Source organism: Molothrus aeneus, chromosome 29 (genome assembly GCF_037042795.1).
Source record: "Molothrus aeneus isolate 106 chromosome 29, BPBGC_Maene_1.0, whole genome shotgun sequence".
NCBI classification, from domain to species: domain Eukaryota; kingdom Metazoa; phylum Chordata; class Aves; order Passeriformes; family Icteridae; genus Molothrus; species Molothrus aeneus.
In genome coordinates this window covers 437,208-451,077 of record NC_089674.1, presented here as the reverse complement: position 1 = coordinate 451,077, position 13,870 = coordinate 437,208, and the positions used below count along the sequence as shown (strand labels likewise).

At 48.4% G+C, this 13,870-nt stretch overlaps 1 protein-coding gene across 2 annotated transcripts; it reads left to right on the top strand.

Annotated features, from left to right (window-relative positions):
• The first annotated feature begins 1,788 nt into the window (after nucleotides 1-1,788).
• On the top strand, nucleotides 1,789-13,069 carry ANXA4 (annexin A4). Of its 2 annotated transcripts, none has more exons than XM_066567357.1 (13): nucleotides 1,789-1,871; nucleotides 5,150-5,203; nucleotides 6,302-6,377; nucleotides 6,754-6,848; nucleotides 7,107-7,220; nucleotides 7,366-7,456; nucleotides 8,101-8,180; nucleotides 8,650-8,706; nucleotides 9,107-9,200; nucleotides 9,666-9,761; nucleotides 10,198-10,256; nucleotides 11,219-11,341; nucleotides 11,598-13,069. In XM_066567357.1, the coding sequence occupies exons 2-13, from the start codon at nucleotides 5,201-5,203 to the stop codon at nucleotides 11,655-11,657; spliced, it is 948 nt and encodes a 315-aa protein (XP_066423454.1). In that variant the 5' UTR covers nucleotides 1,789-1,871; nucleotides 5,150-5,200; the 3' UTR covers nucleotides 11,658-13,069. The 2 variants fall into 2 exon arrangements, with proteins under 2 accessions (XP_066423454.1, XP_066423455.1); XM_066567358.1 differs by having other exon boundaries at nucleotides 1,823-1,875.
• Nucleotides 13,070-13,870: the final 801 nt, after the last annotated feature.

The following is a 13,870-nucleotide window of genomic DNA, read 5'->3' as shown; positions in this document are numbered from 1 at the left end:
CAAAGCTTTGTCACCTGAACCTTGTCTAGGAAAATACAGCACCAACCCTTCACCTTCCTGGAGGGAGCAGCTCCTGGAGCAAGGTACAGCTGAGTTCCTTAAACCCCCTGTCATTCTATCCACCTTCCAGAGAAGCTCAGACAGCTCTCAGCATGCTCAGAAGCTTTTGTGCCTTTTTCTTTTCCTTTCTGGTCCAAATATCCGTGACTGGATCAGATGGCTTTGGAGCCAGCACCCATAACCAGCCATGATTACAGGGAACTTGGCTGTGTGATGTGTCAGGATCTGGCTGCTGCATGGAATACACCTACATGACTAATTCCAGGCGGCCAAAAACGTCCACACAAACACTTTGTATCTTCAAGTATTCCTCCTACTTGGTGCCTCTCCCAGGGGGAAAGAAAAGGTTAAACTGTGAAAATAATGAATGGGAGGATTGCTGCAATATTTAACTAATTTGTAAAGAAAATTAATAACTTATGGTATTAAATAATTACTATTGCATATACCAGTGATTGCAGTGACAGAGCCTTCCAGTCCTGAGGGCTGAGGAGACTGGGAAGCAAACAGAAGGATGAAAATACCCAGGCTAAAAACATCCCTGGCAATGTAAGATGGAGAAACACAGCAATTCTGCTGGGGGATTAAAATGGGCCCAAAGCAGGGACTGCTGACGTGAGAGGAAGGGCTGAGAATGGAAACTTCCACAGATGTAGGAAAGAGAAAAGTTTCTCCTCAGCAAGAGTTTGTATGGGCTGGTCCACACCGAATCCTGGTCAGGGTCAGGTGCCAGATTCTGCAAGGAAAGAGGCTCTGCAGTGCACAAGGAGGGGGCTTGAGGCTTGAGCCTGGCTTTTCTGTCCCCCTGGTCCATCCCCTTGCATCAGCAGTAGGTGCTGGGCTCTGTGGAGCTGCTTTGGGAGCTGAGCTGCAGCAGGAGCTGTAATAAATAACCCACGCAGACATGCTCACTGAGGCACAGCCTGCCCACATCCAGGCTGCTAAATTTAGGTCCCTTCCAGCAAAGGAGCATGGGCAGAGAGGCACAGGGATGAGACAGAGCTGTCCTATGAGCTGGAAAAAGCTGAGAGGCTTGGCTTACCCATGATAATAACAGCACGTTTGGCATCAGAGGAGACCAAAGGTGCTGAGGATAACACTTGAAGACAAGGAATCTCTATTGCAAGGCTGATTTCCCTCTGTCAGCCCTGTGACCATGTCCATGGCTGACCCTGGAAGGGTAAAACTGAAGTCCCTTTGCCTGAAGGGGTTTGGCTTGAGGGCACTGCCATTTATAGGGGCAAAATGAATAATTGTTGTGCAAAGACCCATCCTAACTGAAACCATGGCTGTTTGCAATGCAGAGTTCTTAGACAAGGAGTGAAGGTGTTGAAGAGCCAGAGAGGTGCTGTGGGAGCACGGGGGGCACGATACAGATCAGGGATCCCCACAGACAACACCGGGGGAGGGACAGGATTTCTCGCTCGAGGGTTTTGCTGCCCGTGTGCCCCGCGGCGCCGTGGCCATCGCTCCCCCCTCGGCCGTGCCCTGCTGCAGGCAGGAGTGAGAGACCGGAGCCTGCAGGCACAGCCCCTCGCTGCGGGGACTCGGACAGGGAATCCATCCCAACCCGCCAGCCCTCCGTGTAACCCCTAAAGTGCACTTTGGGGGTGCATCCCGAACGTGCGGGGCGAGTGAGGCTTCCCGGGAGCTTCTCCCCGCTCTGGATCGCACCCAAGGGCGCAGGGATGGGCAGGGCAGGGCGGGAGCTCCCGCACGTCACTGCCGCGTGTCGCCAGGGCGGGGACTTGGCCACCCGGGACAGCCACCGCGGCTCTCCCCACCCGCGCCAGGGACCCGCGGGACAGCAGGTGGGTGAGTGCCAGGCGTTCTCCTTGGCGTGGGCACGGGGCTGCCCGGCTGGCGCTGCCCGGGAAGGCGCCGATCGCCCTTTGCAGCGCGCACTGACGGCGCTCGGCCCCGGGCGGGCGATGCCAGCGCTGCCGCGGGGCTGGGGCAGCCCGGGCCGGGCTGAGCAAGGACAGGGGGCGGTTTGGGATGGAGGAAGGGCTGACCTTCCCCGGGCACAGCGAGTGCGGGCTTTGGTTCCTGGTGGGCGCCGAGGGCACGGCTCGGGGGGCGCGCACAGGCTGAATGGGGCTTACAAAGCGGTAAGAATCGTGGTTTTATTCCTTCTGAGGGCGGTGGACAGATAAAGGTCATTGTGTGGGAGGCGCTGGGATAGCTCAGCTGTCTCGGGGCTCGTGGCAGATCCTGTCCTGGCTGCGAACTCGGGGTCCGACCCTGCGGCGAGCCCCAGCCCCAGCCCGGGCACAGCCCCAGCCGCAGCCCGGGGGGCTCGTCCCGCACCCCGGAACAAGCAGGCAATCACCGAGCAATCACCGAGCAATCACCGAGCAATCACCGAGCTCTGGAAAAGCTCATCCGGCGCTGGGTGTGGGTCGTGTTTGGGTAAACGCGCACCCAACGTGGGAACTCGTCGGACAGGTCCAGGGTTTGCCTCACAAGGAAAAGGGTCGCCAAGCGGTGGGTTTCCATCCAGAGCCGAGGTGTAGGACTGGCAACGCTGCAAGCTCAAACTGGGAGGGGAAACGCCTGTGTTTATATCCTCTTAAGCTGTTGGAACTTTCCTTGGTTGTTCTGTGTGTGTGCTCCGAGCATAGTCAGGAAAACCTGACTGTGTGCAAGCCCAAACTTGAACTGGCCAGCACATGTAATAGTGTCAGCACTTTCCTGATAAATCAGGTTTATTCAGCTTTTAGACAATGTTTGATATGGACTTAAAACTGGCTGTTTAGCTGATAAATCCTACCAGGGAAAGATCATCCATGGAAAAAAACATTGAGTAATGGGAGGGATGCCTCCCACACTTGCACTCTGTCACCTGGGCATGGTGTTTTGAGCTTGTTCTCTGCCAGCTTTATTGTACCAAGCCTTTATTCTGGGGTGAAGCAAATAACATCAGGACCATAGCACTGGCTGGCTGACTCTTGCATGCACAGTTTAATTCTTCAAAACACAGAGTGAAGTATTGTTCCTGTCCTGGAGCTGGTTTTCCCTGACTGTGCTGCACACCAGGAATTGTGTTAAGCTGCTGAGCACTGGCAAATCTGCTGAGCAATTCCCTCTCTCTCTGCTTGCCAAAGGGTGGCTTAGGAGAGTTTCATTCATCTAAAGCCCCAGCATGAGCAGCTCCTGCAGAGCCCTTCAGCTGTGAGAGGGTTACAGGGGCCACTGCGGGACAGCCTGGCTGAGCTCTCCCACCTGCAGCCTCAGTGCTCATTCTCACACAGAAATGCACCAGGAGCAAACCAGCGCTTGCAGACTGAGCAGTGGCTTTGCACTGCTGCCTTGCCAGTGCTCTGCTCTTTCAATTCCCAGTGGTGTTCCCAGGATGAAGAAATCAGAGTCTTGCAGTCAATATTCAGCAGGGTATTTCTGCTGTTAATGGATGTTGTGAGAGGATTTGCCTTGAGTGCAGTGCATGCAGCCTCTCCTCATGGTTTGGTTTCCTTCTGCCAGCTCAGAATTTCCCTGCTTCCCTTTCCCTTGACCTTTATTTTGCCCTCTAATTGACTTGCTAAACCAGCCTGTCTGATATTCCTGCTTCTGTGTACAGACCAGCTCCATCACAAAAACAGCAGTGAAATTTGGAGCCCATCTGACTAAAGCAAATAAAATTGGCTTTTTACTTCTGTAAAAAGATTAGAGAAGAGCAAAGATGACTTTTCTGAGGTCTAGGTCATACCGTGATAGCTGGAATTTATGATCAGTGAAAGAAAGCACACTCAGCACTAATAATTGCTACATGTTGCCTGATTGCAGAGGGTGTAGTGAGGTAGAGGTGCACCCAGGAGAGTTACCTGGCCTGAGCAGCTCTTACCTAGGGCCTGAGCAGCTCGCCCTGTGCATTCCTGGTCTGTGGGAGTCCTGTGGAGCAGGAGCAAACACTCTCCTGGTCTTGCACAACTCTCTGGGCTGTGGAGAGCACCACGAGGAGAATTAGGGAGAGATGTCATTCACTGCTGGCACCTCTGCTTCTGCTTCAGGACTTTAATGGGAGAAATTGCCCAACCCTGGAATAAAACCACACATTTGGTGGGTGGACTTGACTTGCTGTCACCGTGTTTGCATCTTTTGAGTTTATTTTTTATGAATTCAACCCTACTGCACTCTTTGAGTCTGCCTTTCCAACTCCTCTGCTGCGATGCAGAGGAAGTGAACCTTGTCCTGGTACATCCTGCCAAGGGATCAGGGACTCAGGAAAATTTGGGTGTGCTCATGCAAAGGCTCTCTGATTGCAAACAAAACTGTGAACAGAACTAATAACCCTGGGCAGATGGCAGGGAAGCTTTGGGGGTTTTGGAGGGTTTTGTCAGTTAAAACTACAGCCCTACAAGGAAGGACACAGTGCACCAAACTGAGAGGATGTTGAATATAAAATGTCCTATTAAGATGAGAGGGAAAGTCATTCTCCTGCCCAGTGCTCAAGTGAGGTTATCCTTTGTGTGCTCACCTACACCAGGGTGTCTCTGCCTCCCAGGCAGGATCCATGAAGGGTTAGGGCCATGTGGGCAATCTCAGCCTGCTTGTTCCTCAGCCTGCTTCATCCTCACCCTGCTCCATCCTCACCCTGCTCACCCTCACCCTCACCCTGCTCCATCCTCACCCTGCTCACCCTCACCCTCACCCTGCTCCATCCTCACCCTGCTCATCCTCACCCTGCTCCATCCTCACCCTGCTCACCCTCAGGCTCTCACCTGCCAAGGTCAAAGCCATGTATTTTGGAGGACATGGGAATCAAGTCTATTTTCTTTGCTCCAGGACATCACTGTCTGCCTCTCCTCATAGCCTCAGCCAGGCTGTCACACAGGCAATAGAGAATACCATTAAATTAGCAGTGCTAATCACATCCCTCCCAGCCTGGCCCTGGCCCTGTGCTGTGTGATCAAAGCAGGGCTGGACACTCTGGGAAGCTGCCCTGGGCGTTCACTTGGGCTGCTCAATGCTGCTTTATTTCTCAAGGAATTAGATGGTTATTTAACCAGCCTCATTAACCTTCGAGGGAAGGTGTATTCTATTAATAATTTGCTAGAAAACTAACACTCCCTGTGTTTTATTATTGCAGCTGTCAGTGCCCTGGACACAGACAATAACAGATTGAGCAGATCTGAGCAGGATGGTGAGTGAGTGTGTTTGCTGTGCCAGGCTGTGCCAAGCCTTTGCTCTGGCCTGATAAACGTGGGAGTGGAGCTCAGATAAGGACACAGCAGGAAGAACAGTCACTGTCTGCCCTTCATGGGGGTGAATTTATCACTTCTCTCTGCTTCCTCATTGTAGAGGAGAATGACCCACACATACAGGCTTTTGCCTTTGGGGAGTTAATGGAAAACCAGATCAGATATTCAAATAATTCAAAGAACATTAATTTCTCCAGATAAGCTTCCTAGGCATATTATTCTTTCCAGGTTGAGCCTACAAGGCAGCCATTTCTATGGTTGTTATTACAGAATCTTGGAATGGTTTGGGTTGAAAGGAACTTTAAACATCATCCAGTTCCATCTCCAGCCATGGGCAGGGACACCTCCCACTGTCCCAGGCAGCTCCAAGCCCCATCCAGCCAGGCCTGGAACACTTCCAGGGACAGGGAAACACTTTTTGCCCATTGAATGTTAAGTGGTACTTTTACCACTGATGATTTTCTTGGGAACGTGAAGAGCTTTGCAAGAAAAGTGTATTTCCCCAGAAATTGCACTAGACCAAAGGCAGGAGAAATCTGTTTGTGAGTCACCATTTAGGGTAAAACACTGCACTTCCTGGTGTGTTATTTAACAAAATGATGGTCCTTGACTGCTCTTAGAGAAGCCAGGAATGGGGCTTTGCTGGGAACAGCTTCTTCTGTGATTTACATGGAAAACTGCTGGGAAGAAGCTGGACTGAACAGAGATATCTGGCAGTGCCCTTATTTAGCTGGAAAACAGATTCTGCATGGGCAGCCACATTAAGGTATTTTCTCTTTTCAGTTGTGTCCCTGTAGCTTATTTCTTATGTGGCTGGGAAGTCCTGCTGGAACAAACCATTTCATTTTTGGAATGGATGGAACCTGGTATAAAATCACTCATGTTTGGAGGGTAGACTTTACTTGCTGTCACTTTCCAAAAGAGATGATTGCATCTTTTGAATTGTCTTTTTTTTTGTTTGTTTGTTTTTTAATTCAATTCTACTCTGTGAATGTCTCACTTTGTGACTACTTTTCATAACTCCTCTCCTTTGGCTTTAGGCAACAGTCAAGGGTGTCTCAGCTTTCAGTGCTGAGCAAGAAGCACAGGCACTAAGGAAGGCCATGAAGGGCCTTGGTAAGTTGTCTCCCTCCACTGCTGAACTTCCTTTTTTAGCTCTGCTGGTTGGGAAGGTTTTTACTGGTGGTTTTTTTGGAGGGGAAGTTCAGCCATTTGCATCACCTCACTGCCTTGTGAGGGCACTGGAGGGAATCGGGCAATTGAACCCCTTGGAAATCCAAGTCTTGGCCACAGAAACATCTTCAGCCAGGCTCTTGTTTTCTCTGTCTGTGCTGTGGTGCTGCTGGGCTGAGGCCCTCGTGCACAGATGAGACCCAGGTTGTGCAAGCACGTGTGTGAGGTTGTGTGGCCAGTGGCACACCCTGGGCAAGGCCAGAGCAAGCCTCTGGTTCTGCTACAAGCAGCCTGACTGGTTCTATTTGGTTCCTTCCAGGCACGGATGAGGACGCCATCATTGAGACCTTGACCAAACTGAACGTTTCCCAACGTCAGCAAGTTCTGATCACCTATAAGAGCACTATTGGCAGGGTAGGTGCTCTTCAGAGATCAGTGTGTGCCTCTAGTTGGGAGATGGGGATTTTTTTGGTTGTACCACTCAGGTGAAATGTGAAGAACATCCCAGTCTCCACAAGAACAGGACTGGCACTGAGCACAAGCTTTCCTTGGCCAAGATTTTTTGTTCTTGTTCACTGCAGAGTAACTGTTACCCAAAAAAAGTATTGAACGAGTTCTTCCTCTTCTCAAAGGCCCTGTCTTTTTCTCCTTTCTTCTCTTTCTGATTTCTAGGATTTGATTGATGACTTGAAGTCTGAGCTGAGTGGGAATTTTGAAAGGGTGATCATTGGTTTGATGACTCCTACCATCATGTATGACGTGCATGAACTGAGGAGGGCTCTAAAGGTTTGGAAATCCTTTTTTATGTTATGACTTACAGTCAATTCAGTATGCAATGCCATCATTGTATATTAATTATTAATTTCTTATTAAGCCATAGCTAATAAACAGGAGTCCTGGCTGTCACAGTGTTGTCTCTGTGATTCCCTAGGGAGCAGGGACAGATGAAGGCTGCCTGATTGAAATCCTGGCTTCTCGCACCAACGCCGAGATTCGGCACATCAACGAGAACTACAAACTCCGTATGTAGCTGCTCTGCAATTCCTCACTGGCTCAAAAGCCACCTCTGTGTGTGTGCAGGGCTGTGTGGAGAGGCAGGAGAAGGGTCTGTCAGCACCAAGGACTAGAATTACACCCAGGAATTGAGTTGATGTCATGGGCTGGGGTGGTTATGTCTGTCAGCCGGAGGGCTATGCATGGTGCATCTTTTGCCAGTTTTATCCTGGCTGTGCTTCTGAATTTTGCCCTGCACCACTCAATATGATGGCTGGATTGCTGTGATGAAAGCCAAGAAGGGCAAGGGCATCCTGGCTTGTCCTAGTCACAGTGTGGCCAGCAGGACATGCCTGTCCCCCTGTGCTGTGCTGCTGAGGCAATTCAAATCCTGGGGACAGTTTAGGATGTTAGAAGAAGGTTCTTCACCCAGAGGGTGGCTGGGCACTGGAACAGGCTCCCTAGAACAGTGGTCCCAGCAGCAATCCTGATGGAGCTCAGGAGTGTTTGTACAACGTTCTTGGGCACATGGTGGGACCCCTGAGGATGGTTCTGTGCAGGCCCAGGAGCTGGACTTGCTGATGCTTGTGGGTCCCTTCCCAGTCAGCAAATCCCAGATCCTGTGAGCTGTTGGTAACAGATGTGCTCTGTGTGTGTGTGTGTGCTCTGGCAGAGTACGGCTCCACCCTGGAGGACGACATTGTCTCTGACACATCCTCCCTGTTCCGCAGGGTCCTCGTGTCCCTGGCCACGGTGAGTCCAGGGCAGGGCAGTAACAGGGGTCAACATCTGCTGGGCATCCCTCACTCATTTCTTACCTCAGCGTTTGCATACAGATGCACACTTTGTGAGCCTTCTGTCAGGCTTTGAGGATCTTCTATAAATCCATTTCCCACAGAGGTGCTTCAGGCTGGCTGCTGTTTCACTTCCCTTGTACTTCACCTTGCCAGCACTTCACCCCAGCTTCTGCAGGGAGAGCAGCCTCACTCTGCCATGCCTTAATGCCATATGCTCTTTCTGTTAAAGTGGATGGCTGCCTGTTCCAAAAAAAAAAAAAAACCAATCACATCTGAATTATGTTTTGCTGTATTTGTAACCCATTACTCAATGTTAAGAATCCCATTATACATCTCCAGTAACTGGTTTTGAATGGGGAATTTGCAGGACTTACTTCCATTAGTTGCTCTGTTGAAATGAGTTTTTCATCCTTGTATTACTGCAGGGCAACAGAGATGAGGGAACATTTGTGGATGAGGCCCTTGCTCAACAAGATGCTCAGGTGTGTAGCAATTTGCTTCCTGGTGAGAACTGTCTGGGTTTGTATTTGTGATGTGTGGTGAATCCCTGCTGTTTATAGACCTCTTTTTCTCAAGGTAGATGAGTAAACCTGAAGTTGTGCTAGTCAGCAGAGCCCCAGGTGAAGACTTGATTGGATATTAGGAAATATTTTTCCCCCAAAAGAGTTGTCCAGCTCTGGCACAGGCTGTCCAGGGCAGGGGTGGAGTGCCCATCCCTGAGGGGATTCAACAGCCATGTGAATGTGGCACTTGGGGACATGAGTAAGGGGTGAACTCAATGACCTCAGAGGGCTTTGCCAGCCCAAATGGTTCTATGAAGTAAAAATCTCATTATATACACCTGGTGTCCTCAGTTAACCCCGCTTTGTTCATGTCTTGCAGGCCCTGTATGAAGCTGGGGAGAAGAAATGGGGAACAGATGAGGTGCAGTTCATGTCCATCCTCTGCACAAGGAACAGGTGCCACCTGCTCAGAGGTAGGACCTCTCTGGTGTCCTGGGCTTTTCCCTGCTTTCAGGACAGTGCTTTTGTAGGAGCTTTTTACTTGTTCATTAGCTGGTTGTGATCCCTTGCTGAGACAACAGATACTCTCAGGGCCAGTTGATCCAAAATGGGAGTTGAGTAAAACACCCATCCAGCTTCCTCTAGCCTGTGAATTGGAGATAATGAAGTGTGTCTCCCATGGGACAGAGCTAAGCATGGAAACTGTCTGCATTAAAGAGCAGCTCTGGAAAATCCTTGCAGCAGTGGTGGGCTAATTAGCAAGACAGCTGATAATTAAAATGAATTATTTCTGAGGGGCAGCCCTGATTTAGTTACAATGTCAGGGTAATGGTGCAGTGTTTGTACAGGCTATGAGGAGCTTGATCTTGCAAAGTGATCCTCGGGGGCTACACACTGAAGCAGCTCACGGGGCTCTTTTATCCAACTCTTCCCCCTAGTTTTTGATGTGTACAGAGTGATTGCTAATAAGGACATCACAGACAGCATTAAATCCGAGATGTCAGGAGACCTTGAGGATGCTCTGTTAGCTGTGGGTGAGTTCCCTGCTTTTAATCTTTGTCTACAAACTAATTAAATAATTAAAGATACTGTCTCTTGCCCTGACTGTTTGCACAGCTTCAGGAGGCACATTCTTTTTCACTGTTTTACAAGCCACAGTGTTTTAATCTTTGCAGATGCAAAGGCCTGGTAAGAAGGCTCTGTGCTTTATATTTCTCTGCCAAGGGATGCTTTGGCAGAGGGCATTTGCTGTGTGGAAGTTTTAAATCCTTACAAATATTTTATTGCTGTGCACTGGGCATGGAGACATCAATTGACATCAGGTCACTGACTCTGATGTCTGCACTGTGCTTGTTGAGTTGCATTTTTACAGAATAAATATCTGCACTGAGAAAGTGCTGGAAGGGTTTGGAAGACTTTATCCTTCAGTGTTTATTGATTTTAATTATCTTGTTCTTGTCTCCCTTACAGTAAAGTGCATGAGGAATAAACCTGCTTATTTTGCTGAAAGATTGTACAAATCTATGAAGGTAAAGAGATTTTGCTATTTTCCCCCCTGCCTCTCCATGCTTACGTCAATAGCATGACAGCAGTTGGACAAAAAGAAACTGTGTTAATTGGGGGGGAAAAGAAAGAGGTCTGAGGTTTTCTGTGGAGCTCTTTTCCTTCAGGAAGCTCAGAGGTTTTCTGTGGAGCTCTTTTCCTTCAGGAGGCTCAGAGGTTTTCTGTGGAGCTCTTTTCCTTCAGGAAGCTCAGAGGTTTTCTGTGGAGCTCTTTTCCTTCAGGAGGCTCAGAGGTTTTCTGTGGAGCTCTTTTCCTTCAGGAGGCTCAGAGGTTTTCTGTGGAGCTCTTTTCCTTAAAGAAGCTCAGAGGTTTTCTGTGGAGCTCTTTTCCTTCAGGAAGCTCAGAGGTTTTCTGTGGAGCTCTTTTCCTTCAGGAAGCTCAGAGGTTTTCTGTGGAGCTCTTTTCCTTAAAGAAGCTCAGAGGTTTTCTGTGGAGCTCTTTTCCTTCAGGAAGCTCAGAGGTTTTCTGTGGAGCTCTTTTCCTTCAGGAGGCTCAGAGGTTTTCTGTGGAGCTCTTTTCCTTCAGGAGGCTCAGAGGTTTTCTGTGGAGCTCTTTTCCTTAAAGAAGCTCAGAGGTTTTCTGTGGAGCTCTTTTCCTTCAGGAAGCTCAGAGGTTTTCTGTGGAGCTCTTTTCCTTCAGGAAGCTCAGAGGTTTTCTGTGGAGCTCTTTTCCTTAAAGAAGCTCAGAGGTTTTCTGTGGAGCTCTTTTCCTTCAGGAAGCTCAGAGGTTTTCTGTGGAGCTCTTTTCCTTCAGGAAGCTCAGAGGTTTTCTGTGGAGCTCTTTTCCTTCAGGAGGCTCAGAGCTGGCAATGGATGCCTGCATTAATGCAAAAATGGTCTTGTCAGGAGTGGATTGCAGGGCAGGCCAAGGCTCAGTGCCTGTCCCTGCGTGTCCCTGTGTGTCCCCAGCTGCTGCTGTGTCCCCTCAGGGCCTGGGCACTGATGACAGCACGCTGATCCGGGTGATGGTGTCCCGTGCTGAGGTAGACATGCTCTACATCAGGAGGGAGTTCCTGGCCATGTATGGAAAATCACTCCACTCCTTCATTAAGGTGAGCTCGGAATCTTACACACACCTGGGTTTGCTAAGCAGCACCAAGGAGACCCTCAAAACAAGAGCTGAGGATTTTAGAGGAGGTGGAATTAAGGAGACTTTACATTTATGTACTGAAAATCTTCCTGAATGTTCTTGGTTATTAAGTTGTCAAAGAGGATACAAACACTGCAATAAGTCATTTATGGTGAAAGGAATCCTGCTTTCCATGGAGCTGCAAAACTAATGGTGTTCCCTTTTTCTGCTCTCTCTAGGGAGACTGCTCAGGGGACTACAGGAAGGTTCTGCTCAGGCTGTGTGGTGGGGAGGATTAAAGGAGGCCTGGGGAACCTGCTGGGTGATGGGAAGCAGCTGATAACAGAATGGTTTAGGTTGGAGAAGACCTTTAAGATCATCGAGCCCAATCATGATAAAGATTTCTTTCTTTCTTTCTTTTTTTTTCCTTTTTTTCCCCAATGCCTTATTAATTACTCTGATTATTGACTTAGGTTAGTTCATGTTCTGGTTAGATAGTGGCCATTCTGGTCGACCCTTTTGATACACTTTTATGCTTGGAACACCCATTTGCCTACTAACTGGGCTGGTGAAGCCCAACTTGCACAGAATGCTGTAACCAAAGGTATAAAAGTTGTTTCCTGAGCAGCTGCCCCTCTGCTGTTGTGCTCACCAGCAAAATGCATCAATCAACTAAAGCAAACCTGAGAGTGAGAGGCTGCACAGGAAAAAAGCCAACCTCATTGGTACATGGAGACTGCAGAACTGGGTTTGCTCCAGTTTTTCAGCAGAATTAAAACACAAAGAAACCAAATATCTAAAATACAAACACGTTTACATGTTAACTTGCCTCTGTTAGTGTGGAGCATTAACAGCCTGGCTGTGCTGTGTGTATATATTGCCTGTAGGCCTGTAAGTGGGGAATTGTCACTGGTGACACGAGAAAAACCTTTTTCTGCCCTGGTTAGAGCAGCCCTGTGTTTTTGGTCTGTCTGCTGGATCATGGGAGTATAAATAATGTGGGTTATATTATAAACCCTGCTCTGGATAAAGTGATGTCATTGGAATGGTGCCTTTTAAGGAATGACCTGACCCCAAAACCCCACATCGCCTGCCTGGTGCTGGGGCAGCTCACTGGATTTTCCTGGGACGCGTCCCCAAATGTCCCTGAGGTGACTGCCCAGAGCCACCTGGGACACCTGCCCCCATCTCCCCACACTGACTGGCACCTGCCCCATGGCACAGCCCCAAAGGGGACCCGTGTTTGTGCTGGGCCTCACGTGGGCGTCCCCATCAGAGACTTCTCCCCCAGACCCTGCACACTGCTCACTGTTTGCACTCCAAAAATGGGACCCTGCTTTGGCTTAGCAATGTATTTTTTACCGCTGGTGAATAATCCTGTTCTGAAGGATCATCCTGAGGCTGCACTGGCAAAGCTCCAACGCTGAGGTGGCTACACCCCAATTCCATCCCTCCTTTTCCTCTAAAACCGGCTGGATTGGGAGATGCCTCTGTGGCCTCCAATAAAATAATTTTCTTCTTGTTCTGTGGGCTGCCTTTGGAAACACATTCCTGAGTTTTGCCAGCAGAGGAGGCAGAGCTTTATCCAGTTCTTCTGAAGGGGAAAGCCCAGCACAGCAGCTGCAGAGGTGCTGCCTGGGGTGGGTTTCAGTGCCTTGGCTCAGGTTGGGTTTCAGAGTGTTGGAAAATGAATAAAGAATTTGTTTCTGTATTTCCCGTTGCGATGGTGTGTTCTGGGAGGGGACACAACGAGCTTCTGGATGGGGAGTGGCTGCAGTGCTGCTTCTTATGCTAATTCATCCATGGTTTTGGTCTTCTTTGTATCCTTTTCCTCTGGTAAGGACTTCCCAACGCATAAACTCAGTCTGTGTCTCTGCTTTATCTTCTGGTTTCTGGAAATTGTCCTTGTCGTCCACACATTCTCCAGTCCAGATGTCCAACCTCAACAATACGTTTCTTTCCCAGGTTTTGTTCATTGAACTCCATCAGAGTTTGTTTATGTTTCAGTGAGTTTCAGTGAGTTTCAGTGAGTTTCCCGAGCTTTCTACTAAAGCAGCTTATGGGAACTTTGCTAAACGCTGGCTAAGAGTAATTTAAGAATAAAGCTAGATAGATAGATATAGATGTAGATATATAGATATATGTAGTGCTTTATTCTTAAATATATAGATATATACTATATATAATATAAAAATATATAATATAAAAATAAATATTTATAATATATATGTTATATGTTATATTATATATATATAAGAAATATATATTTCCTAATATATTTCTTAAATAGATTTCTTCATATTTCTTAAATATATATTTATATTTCTTAATAATCACCTATCTATATAGACATACATAGGTTATGAGTGTATATAGATAGATAGATAGATAGAGATATATATAGATATAGATCTCTATATATATAGGTGATGATTGAGAACATTATGATTAAGAAAAGCCAGGCAGAATTCATTTAAAGCATTAACTGCAGTGCTGGCGGGGCAGTCCCGCT